This window comes from Gymnoscopelus braueri (assembly GCF_963280865.1).
Source record: "Gymnoscopelus braueri genome assembly, chromosome: 10".
In the NCBI taxonomy this organism is placed as follows: domain Eukaryota; kingdom Metazoa; phylum Chordata; class Actinopteri; order Myctophiformes; family Myctophidae; genus Gymnoscopelus; species Gymnoscopelus braueri.
This window is the reverse complement of record NC_137611.1, coordinates 12,750,153-12,775,322: the sequence shown is the minus strand read 5'-3', so window position 1 is coordinate 12,775,322 and position 25,170 is coordinate 12,750,153. Positions and strand designations below refer to the sequence as shown.

At 42.5% G+C, this 25,170-nt stretch overlaps 1 protein-coding gene across 2 annotated transcripts in view; it reads left to right on the top strand.

The window, feature by feature from the left end:
- LOC308094319 (guanine nucleotide-binding protein G(olf) subunit alpha) overlaps positions 1 to 20,041 on the top strand; it is a 73,696-nt gene extending 53,655 nt beyond the window's left edge. For both annotated transcript variants that reach the window (XM_080440892.1, XM_080440893.1), the window contains 7 exons: positions 9,517 to 9,571; positions 9,700 to 9,773; positions 13,257 to 13,315; positions 14,924 to 15,044; positions 16,047 to 16,177; positions 17,127 to 17,194; positions 18,305 to 20,041. In XM_080440892.1, the coding sequence (XP_080297018.1) occupies positions 9,517 to 9,571; positions 9,700 to 9,773; positions 13,257 to 13,315; positions 14,924 to 15,044; positions 16,047 to 16,177; positions 17,127 to 17,194; positions 18,305 to 18,451 (655 nt within the window). In that variant the 3' untranslated portion in view covers positions 18,452 to 20,041. The remainder of the gene's footprint in view (positions 1 to 9,516; positions 9,572 to 9,699; positions 9,774 to 13,256; positions 13,316 to 14,923; positions 15,045 to 16,046; positions 16,178 to 17,126; positions 17,195 to 18,304) is intronic.
- Positions 20,042 to 25,170: the final 5,129 nt, after the last annotated feature.

Below are 25,170 nucleotides of genomic sequence, written 5' to 3'. Positions count from 1 at the left end.
TTTTCACCACTGCATTCAGCTACCAGTACGATAGAAGTTACTGTACTTATCGTCTCTGTCGGGTGGAAACCTCATATGTCCAAAAAACTGTTACTTTTCAGGATTCAAATTTAAAAAAATGGCAAAAGTAGCAGATGTAGAAGAAAACAATTTTTTATTTGTACTTTTGATGCTTCTGTGTGTGTGAGACGCTGTAGTATGATCAAGTACAATGTTAATTTACACAAAAAGTTTAGAATATGGAGATAAGAGGTTTTTCTGCCCCCCGACTGCAACGTTATAACCCAGGGCCAGATGAGTGTGAAAGGAAAAAAAAAAAAAGAGCAGGGCCGGTCCAAAAATAGTGTCCATAACAGAGGCTATACATAGCCGCTCATACTGACTGACCCAGGAGATGACCGCAGTGTGAGCCAGGCAGCCCAATGCAGAGCGCCTGGAGCGGAGATGCTAAATACATAACACAACCAGGGATCAAGTTGGCATGGGGGTCGGTCCATTACGGGTCCGTTTTTTTTTTTACACTTTAACCCATATACAAGCTCATAGCACGGCACCGAGTGCCGCGCTATGAGCTTGTAGAGCTGCTATTTCTTTTTGAAAAATTGTGAAAATGTGTGCAAATCTTTGAATATATATATTTTTAAAAGCAAACATTTTTAACTCAATTCTTTGCTTCTGGGGGGTCCCTGGAACTAGATATTTTGAGATGGGGAGACAAATACATATCATTTTGGGGGTCGTTGAGATGGAAAAGTTGGATCACCACTGATATAGCAACATACTGTTAGGATTTCGAAATGTTTAGATATGTACCGCATATATCGGTATCGGTTGATATCGGTATCGGAAATTAGGAGTTGGACGATATTGGATATCGGTAAAAAGGTCAATATCGAACATCCCTATTTTGAACCCTTCACCACAACACCCTCCAGTCGACGGGTCAGCTGTGGTGGCCAAATCACTGCCCCTCTCCACCAGACCTCCAGTTAATAAAGTATATATCATCGCTATGCGTTGTGAGATTGTAGATTTCTAGAAGTGGCAAAAGATAGGCATTCATTTAGGGAAAAAAAACAACCAAAAAAGCATGAAAAATTTAGATACAAGGTTGCCGCCCGACAACAACGATATCAATATTTTTTTTAGAATGGGTTTTAACAAAAGGCCTCCAGATAGGGTGAGTGAATTAAACAAACAAAAAAAGGACAGCAGCACAAAGAGAGGCCTTAGACTCACTAACCACCCACACACACACTCACTCACTCACACACACACACACACACACACACACACACACACACACACACACACACACACTCACACTCACACTCACACTCACACTCACACTCACACTCACACACACACACACACACGCGCTCGCTCACACTTCGATCCACTCGAGATCTCTTCTGGCTCACACACCGCTAGCACCGCCGACTTGACAACAGGACAAACAGAATGGAACACTAAACCTAGCAACAGAGGCATTAAATGCCAAACTAATGTGTGCCCATTACTTTGCTCAGACTAGGACTCAAATCAAGAGTTACAAAGGCAGAGAAAAAAAACACAGCAACAGGCCCCAAAACCACAGACGAATGAAGAATATTACTTTAACCACTTGAACCCCAGCATCCACATTCTGGGTGCGGAACATTAGGCTAAAAATAGCATATCTATACAAGCTATTTTTGGGGCAAAGGGATACGGTGTAGAGCAGTGGTTCTCAAAGTGGGGTCCGGGGACCCCCAGGGGTCCTTGAGGGGGTTCCAGGGGGTCCCCAGCAAAATACAGCATCACAGTAATTTGAACCACCTTATCCATGTGTACGTCGTTGGCTATTTAAAAAAAATGCAGATCTACAAGCTTGTAGCTCGAGCTTGTACATCTGCTATATATATATATATATTAAAAAAACTCAAATATGTTTGGACAATTTTGAATATATATATATATATATATATATATATATATATATATATATATATATATATATATATATATATATATATTTTGGCTTTCTCTGCCTTTTATTGATAGGAACAGTAGACTGACAGGAAAGGGAGAGAGATGGGGGGGTGACACGCAGCAAAGGTAGTCGGGACCGGGAGTCGAACCCGCGACACGCTGTCAGGCAGGATTACCAGCGTATAGGTGCCCAGACTGTTACGCCAACCGTCCGGGCCGAATTCTTTAATGCTAATCTTTTCTGCTGGGGTTACCTGGCTGGCACGAAGCCTTTTCAGACGGGGGTCCTCGCCTCTGCAAAATACATCAATAATAAATCAATTTGGGTGACGCCAAAGTTTGAGAACCACCTGGTGTAGAGGGAAGAAAAAGCGGTCCAGAGCCAACTCGGGTCCGTTTTCGCTCGTGGCTGCTAAGTGGTTAACTGAAGCATTGTGCATACATTCACTGGCCTGGATGGAAGCACATGACAGCATGATCTTTGATGGCTCTAGACTAGAGAACAGGGGTCTGGGGAGGAAATCAAATGAAACCAAACCTTGGAGCTCATTGGATTCACGGCTATTCATTTACGGTTATACATTACGGCCTATTGCCTAATTTATGCTCCCGTCGTATGGCGTGCCGTGCGCTGAAAATAGCAGATCCATAAAGCTTGTAGATTGGCTATTTTTTGCCACGCATGACACCAGCGTATATACCACAAAGTATAAATAAGGCTCATTGCGTCTATTTACGGTGCTGAATACGGTTTACTGACCCCCCCAGACCTTTTTTGATGAGGAGTCTGGAAGGCTACTAGACAGTGGTGTAAAGTAACTACGTACATGTACTCAAGTACTGTACTTAAGTGCACTTTTGAGGTTTTATTTTACTTTACTGGAGTATTTCAAATGTTCAATATTCTCTGACTCCGACTCCCCCCCAAGCCTTGTGTGTGTGTGTGTGTGTGTGTGTGTGTGTGTGTGTGTGTGTGTGTGTGTGTGTGTGTGTGTGTGTGTGTGTGTGTGTGTGTGTGTGTGTGTGTGTGTGTGTGTGTGTGTGTGTGTGTGTGTGTGTGTGTGTGTGTGTGTGTGTGTGTGTGTGTGTGTGTGTGTGTGTGTGTGTGTGTGTGTGTGTGTGTGTGGGGACTATATTTGGCTCTCCACTGTTCTACCAATAGTGCCGTCTGTCACATGCCAGTCAGAGTAATTATAACCTTCATTTTTTTTTTTGCGCAAGGAAGGGTAACTAAAAATACTCACATTGTTGCAGTGATGAGGCAAATGGTTGAAGCTATCTTGTCTATGCCCGTGTGTCATCCATTGTATAACGTGTGTGTGTCTGTGTGAGAGGGAGCGAGAATGTGGTCTTATTTTTTACAACACTAATACCCTTTTATTGTGTGTTTTCAAACCACTTCAAACCCTCTTGCCCACTATTAATGAAGTGATATATTAATCAAAAGGCTTGATCACTCCACATGTGAATCACCTACCACTACGGCCTCAAAGTCGCAGTCAGAAGTCATTTGTGCCCCCCTCCCCCTCCCCCCTCCCAATCTCTGCTTATGAGTTAGTTCGCGTTAAGGTTCCCCAGCAAGGGTTTACCACATCCTATTCGGGGGCAAACATTTGGGTGAAAATAGCCGATCTACGAAACTTGCAATTTGGCTATTCTCGGCGAAGGGATTTGGCGTAGAGGGAAAAAAGCTAGCGGGCGGACGTACAGTATATAGAGCGCCCTGGGGGAGCCCGGTCAACTATAGGGTTTAAGTAGTTAAGGTATGTAATCCACTTCTTAGATGAAAGGGTTTACACGTGTTCCAGTTGTGGTACTCAGCCAAAAAAGCCTCACACCCCCCCCCCCCCTCCAAGAATCTGGATTAAAGACCAGCTTTGAATATGTTCCTGAGCAGCCAGAGAACAGTGTTGCCATGTCTGCTTGTTATAAGGGACTTTGGGCTTGTATTTCTGTAAAGTTTGCAGGGTTGCTTTTTTGGGGGTGGGGGCTTGTTTTTAAAGTGTAGTTGCTTATTTGGGCTTCCTTCCTAATGTTGTTTAAATCGATGGTTCATGTCAAGGATCCCCCAAATGAATATGTAATTGTCCACCCTCCCATCTGAAAATATCTTGTGCCAGAGAATGCAGGACCCCGGTAACAAAGTTGTGTTGTGACGCGTTGTGAGCTTGTAGATGGGCTATTTTCAAACAGCCGATCTACAAGCTCCGTATACTTCTTTCGGGCTTGTTTTCATAGGCCTGGTTGCTTTTTTTCTCTCGCAAAATGTGGCAACAACACTGCCATAAAAAGGCTTGTGTTGTCGGAACTTACTTCCATGCTGGCGTCATGGCGGGGCTGGGGTGGATTGATCCGCCTCGGTACATACATGACATAACACTCTACACTAACTGTCCCATTAATGACAGCATACTGTACTGTACTGTACTGCTGTTTCCACTCCCCAGGGCTCATTTATAAATGCTCTTTTCAAATAGATAGATAAATATATACCAGTATATACACTATAGATAGATAAATATATACCAGTATACACTATATACTCTGTGTGTGTGTGTGTGTGTGTGTGTGTGTGTGTGTGTGTGTGTGTGTGTGTGTGTGTGTGTGTGTGTGTGTGTGTGTGTGTGTGTACATTTTCCTCATATCTTAACTTCCCCCCCCCCTTTTTTTTTACAGTGATTTGAGCACAATAACCGGTAATAAGTTACGTTCTTGGTCTACCAGTGTCCCTATACTAGTTAGATATGACATGCTGTAGTTACACAGTCCCCAGTTACACCAGCATTCTGCTGGTTCATTGGGTGTAGCATCCTGCTACACACCAGTGTGCTGTTCTGGACAAGAACCACTCTGTTATAGAACACACGAGTGCCATCTCTGTTGTCATTAGTAGGGTTGCGATCCGGAACCGGAGGCACCGGATCCAACCGGAATTGGGTTCCATCACATTTTGAACCGTTTCCGGAACCCGGGTTTCTTTCACACTGTCAGAGCTGGTATATGTGGACTTCACGTCTGCTATACAATTACAATACCGCGGGTTCTCAAACGTGACTCTGGGGGTCCATTTGGTTCCATTTGTACCCTCCCTTACAGACCTGTAAGGGTCCGTTTGGAACCTCCTGTAGGAATTGTTAAAGGGAACCGCTAAGAGGGAATCGTTAACCCTTTAAAACCGGGAACGCATCATTATTTATTTATTTCATTAATGGTTTACATGATTACATTACTTTACTGTTCTTTTTTTAACTTTTTACATGTTCCATAAATGATAAGGAGCAGATAAATCTTAATTATACGATTTAAAAGTCATCAAATAATAGATGCACTGTCCAATGGCTACCAACCAGTACATCACCATGATTCATCAAAATAAAAAGAAACAAAAACAAAGAAATGAGAGAACAAAGACATCTGTGTCATTTTAGATTTCTTTGGCTATTGAAAAATAGCAGATCTACAAGTAATAGTGCGGCACCGAGTGCCGTGCTATGCGCTTGTAGATCTGCTATTTTTGGGAAAATCGTAAAAGATTGTGCAAATCTTTGAATATATATATATGTTTTAAAGCGAACATTTGTAACTCAAATATTTGCTTCTGGGGGTCCCTGGAATAAAATATTTCATATCAGTGGTTCTAAAACTTTTTCAACTTTGCCACGGACCTCCCAAAATGATATGTATTTGGCCACGGACCCCCCCCCCATCTCTAAATATTTTGTTCCAGGGACCCCCCAGACGCAAATAAAAAAAAATACATGTATTCAAAGATTTGCACAAAATGTTCAAGATTCAAGCTCGTAGGTGCCACGCTATGAGCTTGTATATCTGCTATTTTTGAATAGCCAAAGTATAACATATGGATGAATTGGTTACGCAGATGCGTTCCCGGTTTTGAATGGGTCAAAAAAAATCCTAAAGGATCTCAGACCCTGGTTGTCCAGTCAAACTATACGTGTCCGGCTGGTGAGAACGTCTATGCTTCTGTATGTATATGTGCTCTACACCAGAAAGGAAACTTAGCTGGAGCTTCAGTAGTTGTGGGAGTAGCAGATCTAGATAAGCTATACATACTAGACATACTGTATGTCTAGTTGCTTGCCTGTCTCAGAGGTGGGCTGTGGAGGATATATGGCCTGTGCCGAGGACATCAGGTGAACTTTCAAGCCGATGGAGAATGTTTGCATGCTGAAATAGTAAGAGAAGGTTTGATGATGATGGCATCGACAGGAAAAATGTTATGCAGAGGACCGGTATGTGGAGATAAAGCTGATGGAAGGTGACGTGTCTTAGTTTAAAGTCCTGTGACATGGTTAGTCCTTGTGTCCGGTTCCAAGTGTTTGCAGCACAGATTCCTTATTCAGATACAAGTGACAAGAGTTCAGTCAGGACAACGAACATTTACTGTTTTAAGTATGTACGTATGCATATACTGTTTATATAATGTACAGTATATACTTTATATTATCTATGATACAAATGTCTATATGATACAGGGGTAGGTTAAATCTTTTAATTTCAGGTCATTCACTACTTGTACAAATTACTCCTAGTCCGTTAAAAATGCTACGAAAAACTATTATTCTGTTGGTTTATGATAGATGAATCATGATGGATACTATTTTTAAGATTAAATAGGTTTAAGAGTTTGTTTTGGGCTTTGTTTTGGAAAGGGAAAAAAACTAAACAAAAGTGAACTTCACTACTTCCTGTATTGGCTGAATTGACACAGTGAACTGCAGCCCAACCCCTGCTGAAGTCATGGAGTTGTGTAACTATATATATGTATGCTAACCTCCAACACCAACCTAACTTTAACCTCTAACCGGATGAAGGGCTGACTGTACTGCAGTCTGCCTCTCAGCACTCTGAGGCCATACATATACATACAGTATATATATATATATATATATATATATATATATATATATATCTTGCTGTCAGGCAGAAACCTCATATCTCCATATATCTACTGTGTCTGTTTTTTCCCCCCGTTAATTAATTCCCTACTTCGTCATACCACAGTGTCACGCAAAAGTAGCAAAAAGAGCAGATTTGCTATTAAATTCGTTTTTTTTAAGTGAAAGTGGGTACGTCTGTCTGTGGGTTTTATAATTAACTGTACCAATGAAAAGCATTAACAAGAGCTTGTGACTAAATAATAGCTACATTGGATTCATTGGAACACAGGTTCCCCCCCCACCCCCACCCGCCCTCCATTTCCTGATAAGTTACGGTTTTGGACATACAAGGTCTCCACCCGACGGTGGTATAATATATGATAAGGCTCCGATTTAAGGAATGCGTCAACCTTGTACTGTATATTATGTGTGTATACATAGTATGGTACATATTATAGTACCATTTTTATAGCCTATATGTTCCGACAAAATGTTAGTCAACTGCAGACAGTGTTGTGGAATCTCTCTCTCCTACTATATCTGCAGTGTGGAGTCCACTGACTCCACCACCATGTCTCTCTCTCTCTCTCTCACAGGCTGGGCTTGTCTGCCTGCATTCTCTCTCTCTCTCCCTCTCTCTCTCCGATGAGTACCTTGCATCCATCCCCCTCTCTCTCGCCCCCTGAAAGATTCCTTTTCCCCCCTTCCTTGTCCCTCCCCCCCCCCCCCCCCCCGCCACTATTAGTATGCCTTCGTCTTGATTGATAGTCGTTATTTTGGGCATGTCATTACAGGGCGAAAATAGCAGGTCTACGACGGTACAAAGCTCACAACGAGTCGCGTCGTCGTGACGCGTCGTGAGCTTGTAGATCGGTGTTGGTCTCCCACCCCCCCCCCCCCTTGTGTTCATGCATGCACGTAAATAGCAAATATACAAGCTCACGTTGCGAACTTGTAGATCTGCTATTTTACTGAGCACGACACCCGGGCACGCAACTAAAGTATAAGAAGTCACTCCGGTTAACCCATTAAGACCTGGAACGCATCTGTGTCACTTTTAGATTTCTTTGGCTATTCAAAAAATAGCAGATATACAAGCTCATAGCGCGGCACTCGGTGCCGCGCTATGAGCTTGTAGATCTGCTATTTTTGAAAAGCGGTGCCACTAAAACACCTGAAATGTAAGGTATTGTAGGTGCCGTGCTGCAGAGACTGAGAGAGAGAGAGAGGGCCCCGGCAGCAGCCGCTGCTCACTGCTGCATATGCTCTCAGTAGTGGAGGAGAGGCAGTAACAGCAAGCTGTCTAACCTCCACAATAACCGCCTTATGTAATCACTCCAGCTAGAGACAGACCAAAAATAGCTCAGGATGAGCAGACCTGCCCTCTTGTGGCCACATGCTGCACGAGCGGCAGCAGCAGCATTGGCACTGCTAAAAAAAGAACTCGTCCGAGTTCTTTCTCTGCATATATAACAACCTGCTCCCATTATAGCTGTTGCAGGAGACCCCCCACCACCCACACCCCCCCAATAACGTATTTACCCTGCATCCCGTCCAGCATTTAGACTTCAGGCAATGTTGAATTTGACCAAATGCTAAACGAACCAGGGGTAGTGTTATAACAGTCCTTTCAGTCAGCTAGCTACCAGGACATTTTGTGTAACTTTAAACAAACTGAAACTAAGAAGGCCAAACCTTGATTTTGACCTTGATTACTTTAGCCCCCCCCCCCCACCCCTGCATGTGTAGTTTATGAGACTGAGTGGGCACTGTGTTAGAGAAGATGGCTAATGAAGTTATTTAATATTTGCTGCATTTTATTTTAAAAGACTTACCTTACTTGTTGCATGTTCACAGAAATGAAAGTGCTGAAGACAATGTTTTGTTTATTCTCTGTGGCTTTCCAAGTGGACAAATACTATAGGTTTTTCTGTGAGATTAGTCATTATTACACCTTGGTTGCCTAAATTGTGCCCAGGCATTCTACTTTGCAGGGTTTGTTTTTCCTTTTTCTGCCAGGTTTTTATTTGTGACGAAAGCACACTTTCTTTTAATACCGCTTAGTGCTTATGAATATTTTTTGTGTCATGGTTTATGGTATAGCCTTTTTTAACACATTGGGTGCCAGAGGTTTATTAAAATATTATACGTTGAGTGCCAGCATTTCTTCCATCCACTTGCGTTATACATTTCGTGCTGTGAGAAGCCCCGACGCGGAAATGCATGTAAACAAAGCGTGCGTGCGAGACGGTGGAGGGTCCCGACTAACGCCTGGAACAATAATATTTCCAACGCGACCCTCCATTGCAGCGTGATCGCCGATCGAAAACGGCTCGTTTCCACCACATTAAAAAGAAATGGAGATATTAAGCTTTTAATCAAGGAGATAACATTGAAAACGCCGACCGGAAGGATTTTTGACATGGAGCCTCATCCAGCCTCTTCTTCTCAGAAACTGCTTGGGTGATGTCAAAGTTTCGTTTTAGCGCCCCACGTGGCCCACATGTATAAAAATAGAATTGGGTCAAAAACGGTCCGGACCGTTTTCGGCACTTCTCGTTTGGACCCTCAAAAACGGTCCGGACCGTTTTTGGCATTCAATGTGTTAAATGACCGTTATGTTCTCTTTGTCTCTTCTCTGCAGTTTCCTGGACAGAATCGACTCTGTAAGACAGAGCAACTACACCCCCACAGACCAGGTAGGGTTTTTTCCAGGTTAATTTGCTCGATGCTGTGAGTGAGTTGCCTCCAAAGGCTTTGCTTGTGTTTGTGTTTGTGTTTGTGTTTAACCACAACATCCTCTGTCCCTCTGTCCTTGCATTTTCAGGACCTGCTGCGCTGTCGAGTGTTAACTTCAGGGATTTTTGAGACGAAATTCCAAGTAGACAAAGTGAACTTTCAGTAAGTGCTCGCTCAGGCCGTACCCTTGGCCACAAGCCACACATGACAGAAGACAAAATCACACGACAGAAGACAAAATCAAAAGCACAGACAAAGAATACATAGAGGCCACATTGGCCACTTGGGCCCCCCCCATATTAAGCAGGGCAACTTTCCATAACTCAACTGCAAGAAATATGAGTTGCATATAAGTACCTGAGACAAAAACATATTCTTTTTTTCCTTCTCTTTTCTGTTTTATATCCATTAATGTTACTATCTACGTAGGATAAGGTGTTTTGGGATGAAAACCAGATTTTTTTTAGTTTAACCAAGTATCCTGTATCATAACATGACTGCTTTTTAACAAACCAATTCCGCTTGAGAATCGGTTGAAAATATGGCACGTTTACGGTGGTTTTCATTGTCGAGCGGCCTCCTCCTACATGGGACAAACTATTAATCAGGAGGCACGGCTTGCCACTCAAAATATAAGCGACCTCGATGACACATCGCTCCAATGAACAGCAGCAGCCGATGCGGTGTATCTACGTGTGACAAAATCACATAACAGGAGAAGACCCATGCCCCAAAACAGAGTGTTGAGGGCCAATCAGACGTTACATATCGTCTCTGTCTGGTTTGTCCAAAACTGTTGCTTTTCAGGATTAAATGTCAAAAACGGCAAAAGCAGCAGATCCGCAAGCTCGAAGCGCGCCGCTTCACGCCGCGTTTCGAGCTTGCGGATCTGCCACTTTTGACACCTTTGTGTGACGCCGTAGTGTGATCAAGTTAGGGTCCTTACACACCGGGGCGAATTTTTTCATGCGAATAATACGTTTTTTTTTTAAACCTTATAAAGTCAATGCAAGCTTACATGGAGCGAAAAAGCGAAGCGAAAAAGCGTCTTTTAATTATTCGGAACAAGTCCGAATTTTGCGTATATTCGCATTTTTTTTTTTTAAACCTTATAAAGTCAATGCAAGCTTACATGGAGCGAAAAAGCGAAGCGAAAAAGCGTCTTTTAATTATTCGGAACAAGTCCGAATTTTGCGTATATTCGCATATTCGTGTTGTGTAACCGCCTTTAGGGCGGTAATTTTACGAAAAAACACAAAAAGTTAAAACATGGAGATAAGAGGTTTTTGCCCGACAGCAAACGATATCTATGATCAAATGACAGAAGACAAAGTCACATAACAGTTACATATTCTTATATTTTTATCCACCGTTTTAACCAGCTCTTGTGGGTCAGATAAAAAAAAACTGTCCTGTGATTGAAAAGGCTTACAACAAGTTTGATCTCCCAACTTGTCCTCTGAGAAGCAGTCCCATATTACAGTATGTACCCAAACCTCATGGTCACATGTTCTGCAGACGTAACATGCAGCCGTCCAGAGGCTGGTCAGTTTGACTTCAGGACCAGCGGTGGTTACGGACCGCTGCCTGCAGTCCGTACCAAAGCAGCCAATGGCCGTCTGAGGAAACGTTGTGTAACTGCTTTGATTGATGTCAGAGATGAGATGTGACCCACTTCCCTGCCCACAGACACAACAGACTTTATTCTGCCACCTGAATAGCCTTTGTGGCGTTTTCTTTCTTTTTTTTTTACATCATCCCAAATGATTCACATGTAACCCTTCCTACAACACGGCTGCCCCGCCTGGGGAACATTTTGTTACTTAACCCATTAAGACCTGAAGCCGATTTCTACAAAATGTCTTCTAAATCCCAACGGTTTTCTGAAAAACGTATGTTTCTATATCAGTGGTGCTCAAACTTTTTCATGTCAAGGACCCCCAAAATGGTATGTATTTGAACGCGGACCCCCATCTCAAAATATGTTGTTCCAGGGACCCCCATAAGCAAAGATTTCAGTTAAAAATGTTCGCTTTAAAAGAATGTAAATATATTAATTTGCACACATTTTCTCGATTTTTCAAAAATAGCAGATCTACAAGCTCATAGCGCGGCACTCGGTGCCGCGCTATGAGCTTGTATATCTGCTATTTTTGAATAGCCAAAGTGTAAAATAATGCTTTTTAGCTCAAATCAAAAAGTGACACATATGCGTTCCAGGTCTTAATGGGTTAAGACCTGGAACACCTATACGTTGTTGTACCTTTTTTTTTCAAGCTGGGAACGCCTCTGTGTCGTTTTAGTTGTTGCTATATAATTGCTGTTGTCGGGCGGAAACCTCTTTTTCTCCATATTCTAACTTTTAGTGTTTTTTTCCGTAAATTAATGCCCTTACTTGATCATACTACAGCGTCACACAAAAGCATCAAAAGTAGCAGATCTACAAGCCTTTGAGCTTTTGCTGAAAAGTAACAGTTTTGGACATATGGGGTTTTGTCACCCGACAGAGACGGTATGTTGCAATATTCTTTTGTGAAGTTCCCCAGAAAACGTAGGTAGGATTTAGAAGGAGTTTTTTTAATCGGCCTCGGGTCTTAATGGGTTAACCACTTAAAGGACGACTTCACCGCTTTTCAACCTATCTTCATATAATTGGTCCTCACTAATGCTCATGATAAAATGGTAAAAAAAAAATCTACTTGGTCTGTGTCTCAGAGGAGGGCTGTGGACAGTTCAGAGTCCCGTCTACCAGTGACATCATCAATGGGGAATCCAAGCTAATAGAAACTGCAGGCTTTCTATTCCTGGAAAGTTGCAATGCAATAAAAGAAGCCATTGTTCTCGTGTTAATAAAAATCTAAATAAAAAATGTGAAATCTTGTTGGGGGAAAAAAATCATGCTTAACGATGACGTCACTGGTAGACAGGTTTCTGGACTGTCCACAGCCCTCCTACGAGACACAGACCAAGTAGATTTTTTTTAAATCATTTTATCATGAGTATTAGTGAGGACCAATTATATGAAGATAGGTTGAAAAGCGGTGAAGTCGTCCTTTAAGCCCTACTTTATACTAAAAGTATTAAAAGAAAAATTGTGTTCCTATAGATAGACGCTCGACAAAGGCGGATGCACCGCGGTGGATTCGAGTATCCCCCCATGCGCATAATTTGTAGATGGACCAACAATAAGAACATTTCATCAATATTCTCAGAATATGTCCATAACTGGTGATCTATTGAAGATTTGAACTGACTCACCACACCTTTACTTTGCCTTTACGCCTTAACTTTAAAGAATTCGTCACCAGATCATATTCTTCTTGCCATCTTTATTGTGTAAAGTGTCAACATGCATGCATTTCAATTCAGTATACCGTAGGCCTCTCTCAGTGCATTATCCATTCATACCAAAACAAAAGTAATATATAGCTTAACAATATTAAACGTCAATAACCTCAACAAAGTGCTGCTTTGTGAATTTCCATCAAAAGAACTCATTTAACTCACGTGTTTGTTCGCCACTCTCAAGCTCACATGCTTGGTGTGGTGCTCTATATGAACACTAGAGGGCGTACTGTAGCAGCAGTTAGTGTCTGGTTATTTAGTATGAGCATGACCTAATATTTTTTTTGTCTTTCTCTGCAGCATGTTTGATGTAGGAGGCCAGCGGGACGAGAGGAGAAAATGGATTCAGTGCTTTAACGGTGCGTTCTCCCCACTTTCTGTTGCTACAGTATGTGGACTTTCAGGCCAATGACCCCTTATAGCTGAGAGAGAGATGAAGCAGGGACCCCCACTAAATGTTGTATAAAATTGTGTTACAGATTAAACATTTTCATAGATTTCATATATGGCTTCATAGGCCATCAGTGTTGTGTGAATTCATGTTTTTTATTTATTTCAGACATTTAACCACTGAAACCCTCAATACTTAGTAAACTTGACCGTTGGCTCTGTACTTGATCTGCTCTTTTTTCCGTCTACACCAAACCTCTTTGCCGAAAATAGCCGATCTACAAGGTTGTAGATCTACAAGTGAGCTTGTAGATCTGCTATTTTCGGCTAATGTTCCCCTCAGAAATTGGATAGGGATTTTAGGGTTGAAGTGGTAAACTTCTGAGGACCCCCGGTCCCGGACACCTGTGGGGGGGGGGGGACGCCAGGGCCCAGTGGTGGGCCATGAGGATATTGGAAGTGGGCCCCCAACTAATTGGCAAAACTCTTACGATTTTAATGATAAAATCATTGGGCCGCTTTTTTCCCGTTTACACCAAATCTCTTTGCCAAAAATAGGCGATCTACAAGCTCACAAAGTCACAATGTGTCATGTTACGACGCTTGGAGATTGGCTATTTCTGGCTAATGCCCCCCCCCCCCCCAGAATGTGGATGCTGGGTTTCAGTTGGTTAAATATAGCTTAGTTTGAATATAGCTTAGTTCAATGATTATGTTCTCCTTGTACTTCTGAGCATGCCTTGTGTTGTATTGTCTTACTGTACACAGTAACACGTCACCATGGAAACCAGTGGGTTACTTCTGGGAAAATCTATGACTTAACGACGATGATTTATGCTTAGTTGTGCGCCGGTGTTGTGCGCCGAAAATAGCAGGTGTACAAACTTAGCGCGCCGCGTTGCTATTTTTGTCTCACAGCGCTACACGGCGCGCAACCAAGTATTAATTCAGGTATCACCCTAACTCGATGTGGCTGGTAAAGTCAAGCCCTACAGTATTAGTAGATATTTAAGTTATTTTAAGGTTAAATTGTATTTGAGTTGGTCAAACTGACAATAGAATTGAACAATAGAACATGTTCAGAAGCATCTTCCATAAACCCTAATGATCTCCGATATTTCATAAAAGCAAAGGTTAACCACTTTAACCCCATATGGGTAAGCGGAGTCCCTCAGGGCTCAATATTGTCTTGTGTCTTTTCGGTTTTCCGTTATTGTGGGGAAAGCTTTCGCTGAACATAACTGATCGACAAGCTCACAATGCGACGCTGTGAGCTTGTCGATCTGCTATTTTCAGCTAAAGCTTTCCCCACGATACCGATGCTGGGGTGTAGTGGTTAAAACCTCAATCTGCGATTTCTTCAACCGGTTGGCCGTACGTAGAACGGCAGGAACATACCGTACGTTTTGGAACGATAATACTGAAACATCATCCTTTTTATATAATGCGCCAATCGATTAGGAAACGGAGCGCTTGTGTGGCGGGCTCCTTTCACGCCGTTTCACAAATAGCGGATTGGGACTTTTCAGTCGAGAGATAATATATGATTTTTTTTGCTTTAATCTCTGTGTGTGCAGATGTCACCGCTATCATCTTTGTGGTGGCCAGCAGCAGCTACAACATGGTAATAAGGGAAGACAATAATACCAACAGGCTACGGGAAGCCCTGGATCTCTTCCGCAGTATTTGGAACAACAGGTCAGTACGGCGATGATGTCCATGATTTATGTCAACAGATCCACTGTAGATTAGACAAGACGGTAATAGAATGGAACAGAATACAGTTGGAGTTGGTTCTATTTATTTATTGAAAGGTAAGGTTTTGGCTGCTCGTTTCTGACCAATCAGAATCAAGCATTCAACCAAGCTGTGTAATAAGGTGACTTAGTAGTGCCTGCTTCATACTGCATTCATGCATTTTGATGTTTAATATGATAAATCGTATGCCAATCCTTTATATTGCACAGGCTTTGATTTTGACTTTGAGAAGTATTCCAGTGTGTGTTCTGTGCATGTGTCCCAAGGGTGTCTTTGTGAGAAGAGTAGTGGAGGCAGGCTGGCATGTTGAAAGTGTTTCCATGTTTGTTTGAATGAAATATTCTTTTGTTGTTTATGTTTGGGTACCTAGCTGATAAGGGCACGGGCTCCTTATGGTGTGTTTATTCTTTCAAGGACCATTAGTTGAGAGGTATCATTCAGCCAGGGACACTAGTACTGAGTGACTGAATTAAACACACTGTGTAAAACTACAAGTGGATGTAGAGGGAGAATTCTTTCTTTGGTGTGATGGACAAAATCCACTCAAAATTAAAACATACAACTGTGTAAAAGCTACAAGTGTTTGGAGATGGAGAATTATTTCTTTGGTATGATGGACAAAGTCCACTCGAAACTCAAACCTACAAATGATGAGATTCTCCCATTGATGTGATGGATGAACTTCTCTCAAAATATCTAAGTCGTGCTCTTTTATGTTGCTATGCCACTGAAAATGTAGTGATGTATTTTTTTGTCGAACAGGAAATGAGAATCATTGGGCCGCTTTTTTCCCGTTTACACCAAATCTCTTTGCCAAAAATAGGCGATCTACAAGCCACCTTCTGGAAAAGGGAACTACAGTCATGCACAGAGCCTATTCCACAGCTCCCCATCCTGTGTCTGCTTCTAATGTATGCATTTCTTCCCTCTTTTTCATTCCAGATGGCTACGTACTATATCGGTCATCTTATTCCTGAACAAGCAGGACATGCTGGCTGAGAAAGTATTAGCTGGAAAATCCAAAATTGAGGACTACTTCCCTGAATATGCTCGCTACACCATACCAAATGAAGGTGTGTGCTCTCAGTGGGACTTTTAACCACATGAACACTATTCTCCCCATTCTAGGGTGAACATTCTGCGAAAATAGACGATCTACAAGCTCACATCACTTTGTGGTGTGTTGTGAGCTTGTAGATCAGCTATTTTTTTTAAAGAGATTTGGTATAGGGTGTGGGGGGTCGGACTAAGTATAGAGCCTTGTTCAACAAAGTATATAGAGTTTTAAGTGGTTAAAATGGCTTAGTAATTTGGATGTGATACTAGATCTTACTGCTCTATAGACCATATTCACACGGCGGCCATTTTGGAATTTAACATCGAAAGTGCCACCCTGTTGCCGTGGCAACCGGTGTGGCACTTCATTGACTTAATAGCAACATGGGCGCCGTGTGAATATGGTCTACAAGCAATTTTTTTTTTCAATAACGATTTTACGATTGAAAACAAGATAGTTGAGAAGAAACAATCATTGTGCCGCATTCCGGTTCGCAATGATGCTCTTGTTTTGTCTCGTGTTATGGACCCAGCGCACCCCTTTCATTCACAGTGGAGCCCGCCTCCCCAAAAGCAGAAAGTCGTTGTCAGTTAGGCTGTGGCATGTTTAGATCAACTCGAGCCAGGAAGACAGAAACAGATTCTTTGGCCAGCGAGGAAGGTAAAACCAAATCAGCTGGGGGGTGTGCAGCGCACCACACGGCAATACGATCAATTTGTTTAATCATCTGGAATTCAAATGGTCACGTGGTCTATGATGAGACAATAAAGGAGCAAAATTTAAAAAAAATAATAATAATACAGTAATTCAGTGAGCTGTTGTGTTGTGTAAGTGTTAGATAATCGGGATAATGATCATTTAATCAATAATTGTCATTATGATTTTTGCTATAATTGAGAAGCCCTGCTAATCTGTACTTCTGCACATGATCCGTATCTGAGTTCTTTGTCTTTGGGTTCTTTCAGCATCTCCTGAACCTGGTGAAGACCCAAAAGTGACGAGAGCGAAGTTTTTCATTCGCGACGAGTTCCTTGTGAGTATTAGTCATGATTCATGGATTGGCTAGGTTGTAAGTTAATATAGAAATCTAATACATGTGTAGGGTTTGCATCTGGAACCGGCGGACACCAACCGGCGGACAACCGGAATCGGTTCCATCACATTTGAAACCGTTTCCGGAACCGGTTTTTATCACACTGTCTATTTATTATTTGTTTATTCTTCACCAAGTATTTATAGTGACTCGCTGTGCGCTTCATTCATGCAAAATCAGTCATCTGCTAAATCAGCAGCGTATTGCTGGTGTCAAAGAGGACCGGAATTTATGCTTTAATTTATGAAAATTTGTGCATATCTTTGAATATATATTTTTTAAAGCGAACATTTGTAAAATATTTTTGTTCCAGGGACCTCCAGAAGCAAGGATTTGAGTTACAAATGTTGTTGAAAAAGATATATGTATTCAAAGATTTGCACAAATGTTAAAGTTTTTTTTTTACATAACAGATCTACAAGCTCATAGCTTGTAGATCTGCTATTTTTGAATAGCCAAAGTATAAAATAATGGTTATGGCTCAAATCTAAAGTGACACAGATGTGTTCCCAGATTGAATGGGTTATTACCCTACTTGATCACACTATTGCATCACACAAAAGTATCAAAAGTAGCTTGCGGTGCGTTTTGAGCTTGTAGATCTTTTGATGTATGGATGTATTATAATTAGGTTTCCACTTGACAAGAGACAATATCATGTCCAGAGTGCTTTTTAATAAACGAACGGAGCGTTTATTGCTGTTTGAACGTTATGAACCTATTAACCATTGTTTGTGTTCGAACGTTGCGCCATCTGCGTTATTATTAGCACAAATAGAATAACGGTAAACATGGACTTCTCATGGTTGTTGTGGGAACGGCTCAGTCGGGTCGTAAATGGCCGGGTTGCCAGACACAGCCAGGAGGACGAAAGGTGACATTGATTAGCGGCACTCCTCTCTAAAAGTTGAACCGTTTTTGTCTTGAAGTGCCCAGGGTGCTTCTGAGGGAAGAGGGGCGGCTGCAGTGCGTCTTTCACTAGCATGGACCACATAAAAACAACAAAAACTTCAATAACCCTGTCTCTCTCTCTCTCTCTCTGCCTCTCAGAGGATCAGCACTGCGAGCGGTGACGGCAGACACTACTGCTACCCTCACTTCACCTGCGCCGTCGACACAGAGAACATCAGGCGGGTGTTCAACGACTGCCGGGACATCATCCAGAGAATGCACCTGCGGCAGTACGAACTCTTGTGATGGGAGAGAGAGCGCCCCCTGGAGGCAAAGTCCCTCTGTGTTTTGTTTTTTCTCCACCATTCTGCATCCTCGACAACCCCACTCCCTACCACCACCACCACCACCAACACCATCCCCGCTGCCCTTCCCAAACAAACAAACAAACAAATTCCCGACCAACACCCCCCTCCCGCCCCCCTTCCTGTCGAGGACTATGAAGTACTACTGAAGTGTGTCAAATCCTCTTCTCCTCTCCTCTTAATTTAGCTTTTCTGTCTTTTTTTTTTTTTCTTTTTTGGAGCTTGATTCACCCCCTCCCCCCCACTTCACCCACGTGAAGCCTAATTTATACGCCGTAGCACGACAGTGTGGCTTGCCGACAGACAACACCGTCGTTTACAGAGTATATAATATTACGCTTAAACGGAAGGCAGGGGAACAAAGTTTAGCTCTCGAATGCCTTGATTTTCTTTTAGTTTAGTTTAGTTTTGTCATTCCACTAAGCCTTGGGCTACCTCCTTATCCCCCCACCTCATAGTCCTTTCGTTTTCGATCTTGATGTTGGCTTTGTGATTGGACCTGGATTGGTGGGTGTGGACATGTAAAACACACCCCCAGGACCTCAGCGTGGAGGCAGTGTGCCCGTGTGTGTGTGTGTGCGTGTGCGTGCGTGTGTGTACGTGTGAGTGTGTATGACAGTTAACAGTGAGAGGGAGGGAGCATGCGATGGTGCGAGCAGCTGCGTATATTGTCCGTGTGTCACTTTGCCAATCGAAGCTGGCATCACCACCATGACCTTTTGCCCCCCACCCTACCATAACGATTCCCCCGCGCGCTCACGCAGACACACACACGTGATGGCGGCTTGTTAACAGTGGACACGGAGGGGCGAAACAAGCAGCGGAGATAATGAAGAGATATATATATATATATATACTGTAATGCACTTTGCATCAGGTTCCTTAATAACTTTTTATTTTTTCGGAGGAAGCATACACACAATGTAGCATCACACATATTTATTACTCTGTCACAATGTAAGCGTGCCGAGTCGCAGGTGGACCGTGAGGCATGTGTGTGTGTATCTGTGTGTGTGTGTGTGTGTGTGTGTGTAGATGGGGGGGGGGGGGCATCCTCAACAAGCGTGGCTCTACGGAAAGGCACACATGTGGAGCCTAAAGGCCGATTTATTCTTTGTCGTACGGCAGCACCGCGTGCAACGCCGTCGTAAGACGGAGCATAAATTAAGCATATGTGTGTGTGTGTGTGTGTGTGTGTGTGTGTGTGTGGCGAGCGAGTGAGAGAGAGAGCTAGCGACGTTAAAAGAAAGAACGAAACAAAGAAAGAGACGCACACAAGAAGAAGGAAGGAAGGAACAAACGGTGGTGGAATTTATTTGAATGAAGGTTTTGACGGACAAGAAGCCTCCTGTGCAAACCACCACAATCGCTGCCCGCCGCTGCTTTCCGCCTATAAGCGTGTCTGCCAATGAAGAAAGCCACCTTTTTTTTTTCACGGGACTCGGCCCTGTCTTGTTCACACAAACCATCCTTTTTTTTTTTGCTTGGAAACAGTGGTTCTCAAACTAGTTTTTTATTTTATTTCAAGGACCCCCCCATAACTCTGAGGGTGTACGAATGGAACGGAGCGGACCCGTACGGGTCCGTTCCATTCCATTCGTACACTCTCAGAGTTACAGACCTGTAGGGGTCGATTTGGAACCCCCTCAAGGAACTCTGAGGGTCCCTGGACCCCACTTTGAGAACCACTGGCTTTGGAAGAAGTTTTTTTTTCTTGATTGGGCGGGGGAGGGGAGGGGAGGGAGAGTAAAAATGTATTGGGTTTTCTTCTTTTTTCTTTTCTTTTTTTAATGTTTTGTTCTCTTTTTTTTTTCTTTTTCGGTTGAACTTGTACACTGTGCAAGGCTGATTTATCCTGTACAGACTGTAAAATGTAATATTATTTTGTACAACTTTATTGAAAGAAAAACGAATCTACTTGTAGATCTTTGTGCCTTGATTATGGCTGTACCTGTAAAAATGAGCTCAGATGTAAGTATGTTTTTGACTGCGCTGTACAGCTTGATGTCACATCTCTATCGGCAGTGGAGGCACTGCGGGGTAGGGGACTTTCTCTGTAGAGTTTAGTTTTTTCTGGTTTATAAAAAAAAAAAGAGGAAATGCTGTTTAGTAAAAAATAAAAAAATAGGGGAAAAAAAATCCTACAAAACCTGTATACATTATGCAAATTAACCACTTACCTGCAGTAAGGACCACATGTTGCAGCGCCATGCCTTTTTTTTTCTCTTTCTTTCGATTTTATTGTTATTTTTCTCTTCCTTTTTACTTTTGAATTTCACAGCTTTAAAAAGAAAAAAAAGAAAAAAAAAAAAAAAAAGAACATTGGAAATCCATTTAAAAGTGTCCAAAATTGCAACCTGGTGTTGTTTTAATAGGAACCAACGTTTTATTTTTATTTTATTTTTGTTTTTGTTTTGTTTTTTTTGTTTTCGATATGCTGTATGTCTGAGATGTGTACGTGTGTGTGCCCGGTGCGTATGTGTGCGCATGTGTACATAAAAACAAAACGTAAGATTCACAGACGCATTTTTTGTGTGTTTGTGTGTGGGGTGTGTGCGCGCGCACGCGTGCGTGTGTGTGTGTGTGTGTGCGTGTGTGAGCGAGCACGAGTGTCTGTTTGTGCGTAATCTTTTATAAATGTATGTACATGTAAATTTATAGGTCTATATAAATATATATGTACAATTATACATGTTTAATTATGTGTGTGGCCTAGGTGTACATACCTATGTATGTATACGGTAAATATGTATACATACACACATAGGAAAGCATGTTTTAGAATGGAGGTGAATAAATGAGAGCGTGCAATATTAGTAATTCTTTGGTCCTTTTGGAGCCATATAAAGCCTAATTTATACTTTGTCGTACGACGGCGTATAAATTAAGCGACACCCGATGGCACAGGCGCTATGAATGTGTGAGCAGCATCCAACAAGACAAAGCTATTTTCCTTGTACAAACAGCATCATGCCTAATTCATGCTACGTCGCACTGTGGTGTCGCGCGGCTATTCTCGACACGAGACACCGCCGCGCGACGAAGTAATGAATTGGCCTTTAGTCTTTTCGTCTGCTACAGTACACAGTAAAGTCCTCCGTGTCATATTGTAGAGCTGTAACTCTCTTTGAGTCGCCCGTGGATACTAATAAGAAAAAGTGAGGATTCTACTGTGTACACGTCTAAATCCCCAAAAGAGTGAAACTGATTGGAGGTGTGAAACCTTTGTTTGGCCTGGGAGGATAATTAAATGACATTTTTATTTTTCTTTAAATAAAGAGGCACATTAGAGGAATTGCTTTATTTCATACCCTGGTTGTCCACCTGTTTTTGTCGGCGGTGAGCTGTGTTGGGTGCAGTAGGGTAGGATAGGATAGGGCAGGGGTCTTCAACGTTTTTCAGGCCAAGGAAACTTAGCTGGAAGAGAAATGAAGCTGGGACCCCCCCCACCCCCTACATATTGTATACACTTGTGTTGCAGATTAAACTTTTCACAGATAGTTGGATTCATGCTAATGTGTATTTTCAGATAGTTAACCTTTTAAACCCTCAATATTTAGTCAACTTGACCGTTGACTCTGTACTTGGTCTGCTCTTTTTCCCTCAACAGCAACTCTCAGAAAAAGCAATTTTCGGCTAATGTTCCCCTTCAAATAAAGATTTACAGGACCCCTGTAGTAACTCTGAGGGCCCCCCGTTGAAGACCCCTGGGAGTAGTAGGATAGGATAGGATAGGATGGGATGTGATGTGATGTGATGTGAGTGCAGTGCAAGTATAGGATGATGTGTGTACTGTGTAGTTCATTCACAGACCACTCAAACAAGCTCAAAGCGGTGTTTTAAACAATTCTACCAAATGATCTGTTGATGATTCCTGTGTCTACTGTGGTCCCTGTTTGCTGAATCCCCACCACCAGCCGCCCACCCCCCCAGTTGGCTTGGGCTTTGACCAGGAGAGCGTCACATGTGCAGAGGTTCTTCCCCCAGATGCCCTTTGAACAGGGCAACTGTTCGTTGGAGCCAGGCTGAGCCGGAGGCACCGCTGGCTGGAGTTAACCACAACCTCTGCCAAGAGGGTTGAATGGGAGTTATGTTTTCACCTTATTCTGTCTGTTTGTTAGACAATTTACTACAATTTTAGACATTTAGCAGACGCTCTTAATCCAGAGCGATTTACAGTAGAAAGCAAGGAAAACACGAGGTAATACATGATCTAGGATCATAGGTAAACCAAGAACCTATCATCGGTCTAAACAGTATATTATATATATATTTTTTAATCTGTACTTTGAAGCTATACACACTAGGATGCCAGGTCTACAACTGACCTGGCATCTGTATACATAATTTGAGAACTGATGGTTTGAGAACTGGTGGGTTGAGGTGTATATGACCAGGTAGGGGTGTACAGGTTTGTGCTGCTATAGATGACACATTAGATGCAGCTGTAGGCCATGAGAGATGAGACAACAGACAACACACAAAGAAGGGCCCTTTAGGGACAGACCCCTGGGCTGATGTGGCAACAGTTGAGCAAGCAAACATGTTTATACTGAGGTTTACAACAATCAAAATGTTAAGAGGACACCCGAACACTTTATAGCCTAAGGGCTAGATCAGTGGATCTCAATACTTTTAGTTTCACAGACCCCCATAACTCTTGAGAGAACGTAGCCTACACATGGAACCATTTGTAGGATCCCGGTATTGTAGACCTGTTAGGCTCCATTTGGTTCCTAACTATCAATAATTTTGCCTGCGATCCCCTGGGACCCTGTCGAGGACCCCATAGGGGTCCCTGGACTCCATTTTGAGAACAAGTGGGGGGGCTGGACATAACATAGCACAGCACTGGGGTTAGTGTATGAATGCGTGCCAGATTACAGTTGTTTCTGTGGGCATAATTATGATTAAATGGAATGAAATATCATAGGCCTACATACTGGCATTTCCCATTTCCCTCAGCAGCTAATGTTGGCAAGTTAGCCTGATAGCTAGCTACATGTAAACAGACTGGCCGCCCAGTCAATCTAGGACTGGGATAAAGCTTTAAACCCAAAAATAAACAAAAGCTAAACTTTAAACTGGGACTATGTCATCCAATTCGTTGGGTGGCGCTAAGAAAAACACCATGGTTCTACAAAGATGGTTCTAGGAGTGCAGTGCTCTGCAGAAAGCAGAAACCAGTGGATATTTGGTGGCGTGGTGTCAGTAGTCCACTAGATGGTGCTGTCTGACTAAGATCCTTGAGAGGAGAGCCAGCCACAGTCCAGCAGAAGAACAAGCTTGCAGCCTGGCACCTATGTATTATAACCTTATAACTCTATGCCAGGGACATACATAGGCCTGGATTGTACTTAAATAAAAACAACACTTACATAAACATGGCAATTACTGTCCATACATACACATGTAAAGTTATGTTCAGGTGTGTAGTATAAGTTTATTAATAATATGCCTACATAATGTAGCCTAGTGTTGTATATGACAACTTTCAGGGGGATTTCCAGTCATAACTCATGTAGGCAACTGTTGTCTGAAACATAAACATACATTCACACTTTTCTCCAAAATAATATGCAATCAAACCCAAATAACTATGCTAGATGTGTCTGACACTAACACATGAAGGAGTTGAAATGAAAAAGTGGTTTGTGGTGCCAAAGTCCTGGGCTGTATCATCACCTAAACTAAAGCATTATAATAAAACACTTGATTTACAAGATTTATCAGAATCCTACTTAATCGTCTTTGTTCCCTTTGGAACGTAAACCGTGATATCTGCTTCAATCTGGTCCTGTGCTGTGCTGCATGTTGTGCCTCGCCCAAAGTTACTGGTTTGTTCTGAGGTCACGGTTCTCTGCCAGGTTGTTTTTGGCTTCCCTTGTTTCCTCTTTCCAGGTGGGGTCCATCTCAATACCACTTTAGGAATGAGGTCCTGGTCCATTCTGAGGACATAAAGTAGCCATCGATGTTTAAAGGCGCCAGACAACATTCATACGACTAGATCAGTGGTTCCCAAAATGGGGGACAAACCCAAACTATTTTTGACATTGTTTTCTCACTCAACAGTAAACAAACCAACATACAGTATAAGTATACAGGATATATGCACATTTCTAAAGTTACAATTTAAGGACTTTTAAGACCTTTTTTATACCAAATTGGCCAAATGTTCTAATATTACGTAATAAAGAGGCAAACCTTGTGAAAATAGCCGATCTACAAGCGGCCTGAAAAGTTTGGAAACCCTTGCATAGATCAGTGATTCTGGGACATTTACATTTCAAGGACGGGGGAATTTCGAGGAACTCTGAGAGCGTACAAACTGAACCAATGGACCCTTATTGGCCCATTTGGTTCAGTTTGTACGCTCTCAGAGTTACAGATCTGTAAGGGTCCATTAGGAACCTCCTTCAGGAACTCTGAGGTTCCCTCAACCTCACTTTGAGAAGAACCACTACACTTGATATGGCACTCCACTCCACATCACATCACAACACCTCTGTTGCACCTGGGTTCCGGGGACCCACAAGAGTCCGCACTTGGGTTCCGGGGACCCACAAGAAGAGTCCTTGAGGGTCGCCTGGCTGGAACCCCCTAAAATAGTGTTTAAACTGTTCCTCATTTTGTTGGAGAACCCCCTCGGGAGAGAGAGAA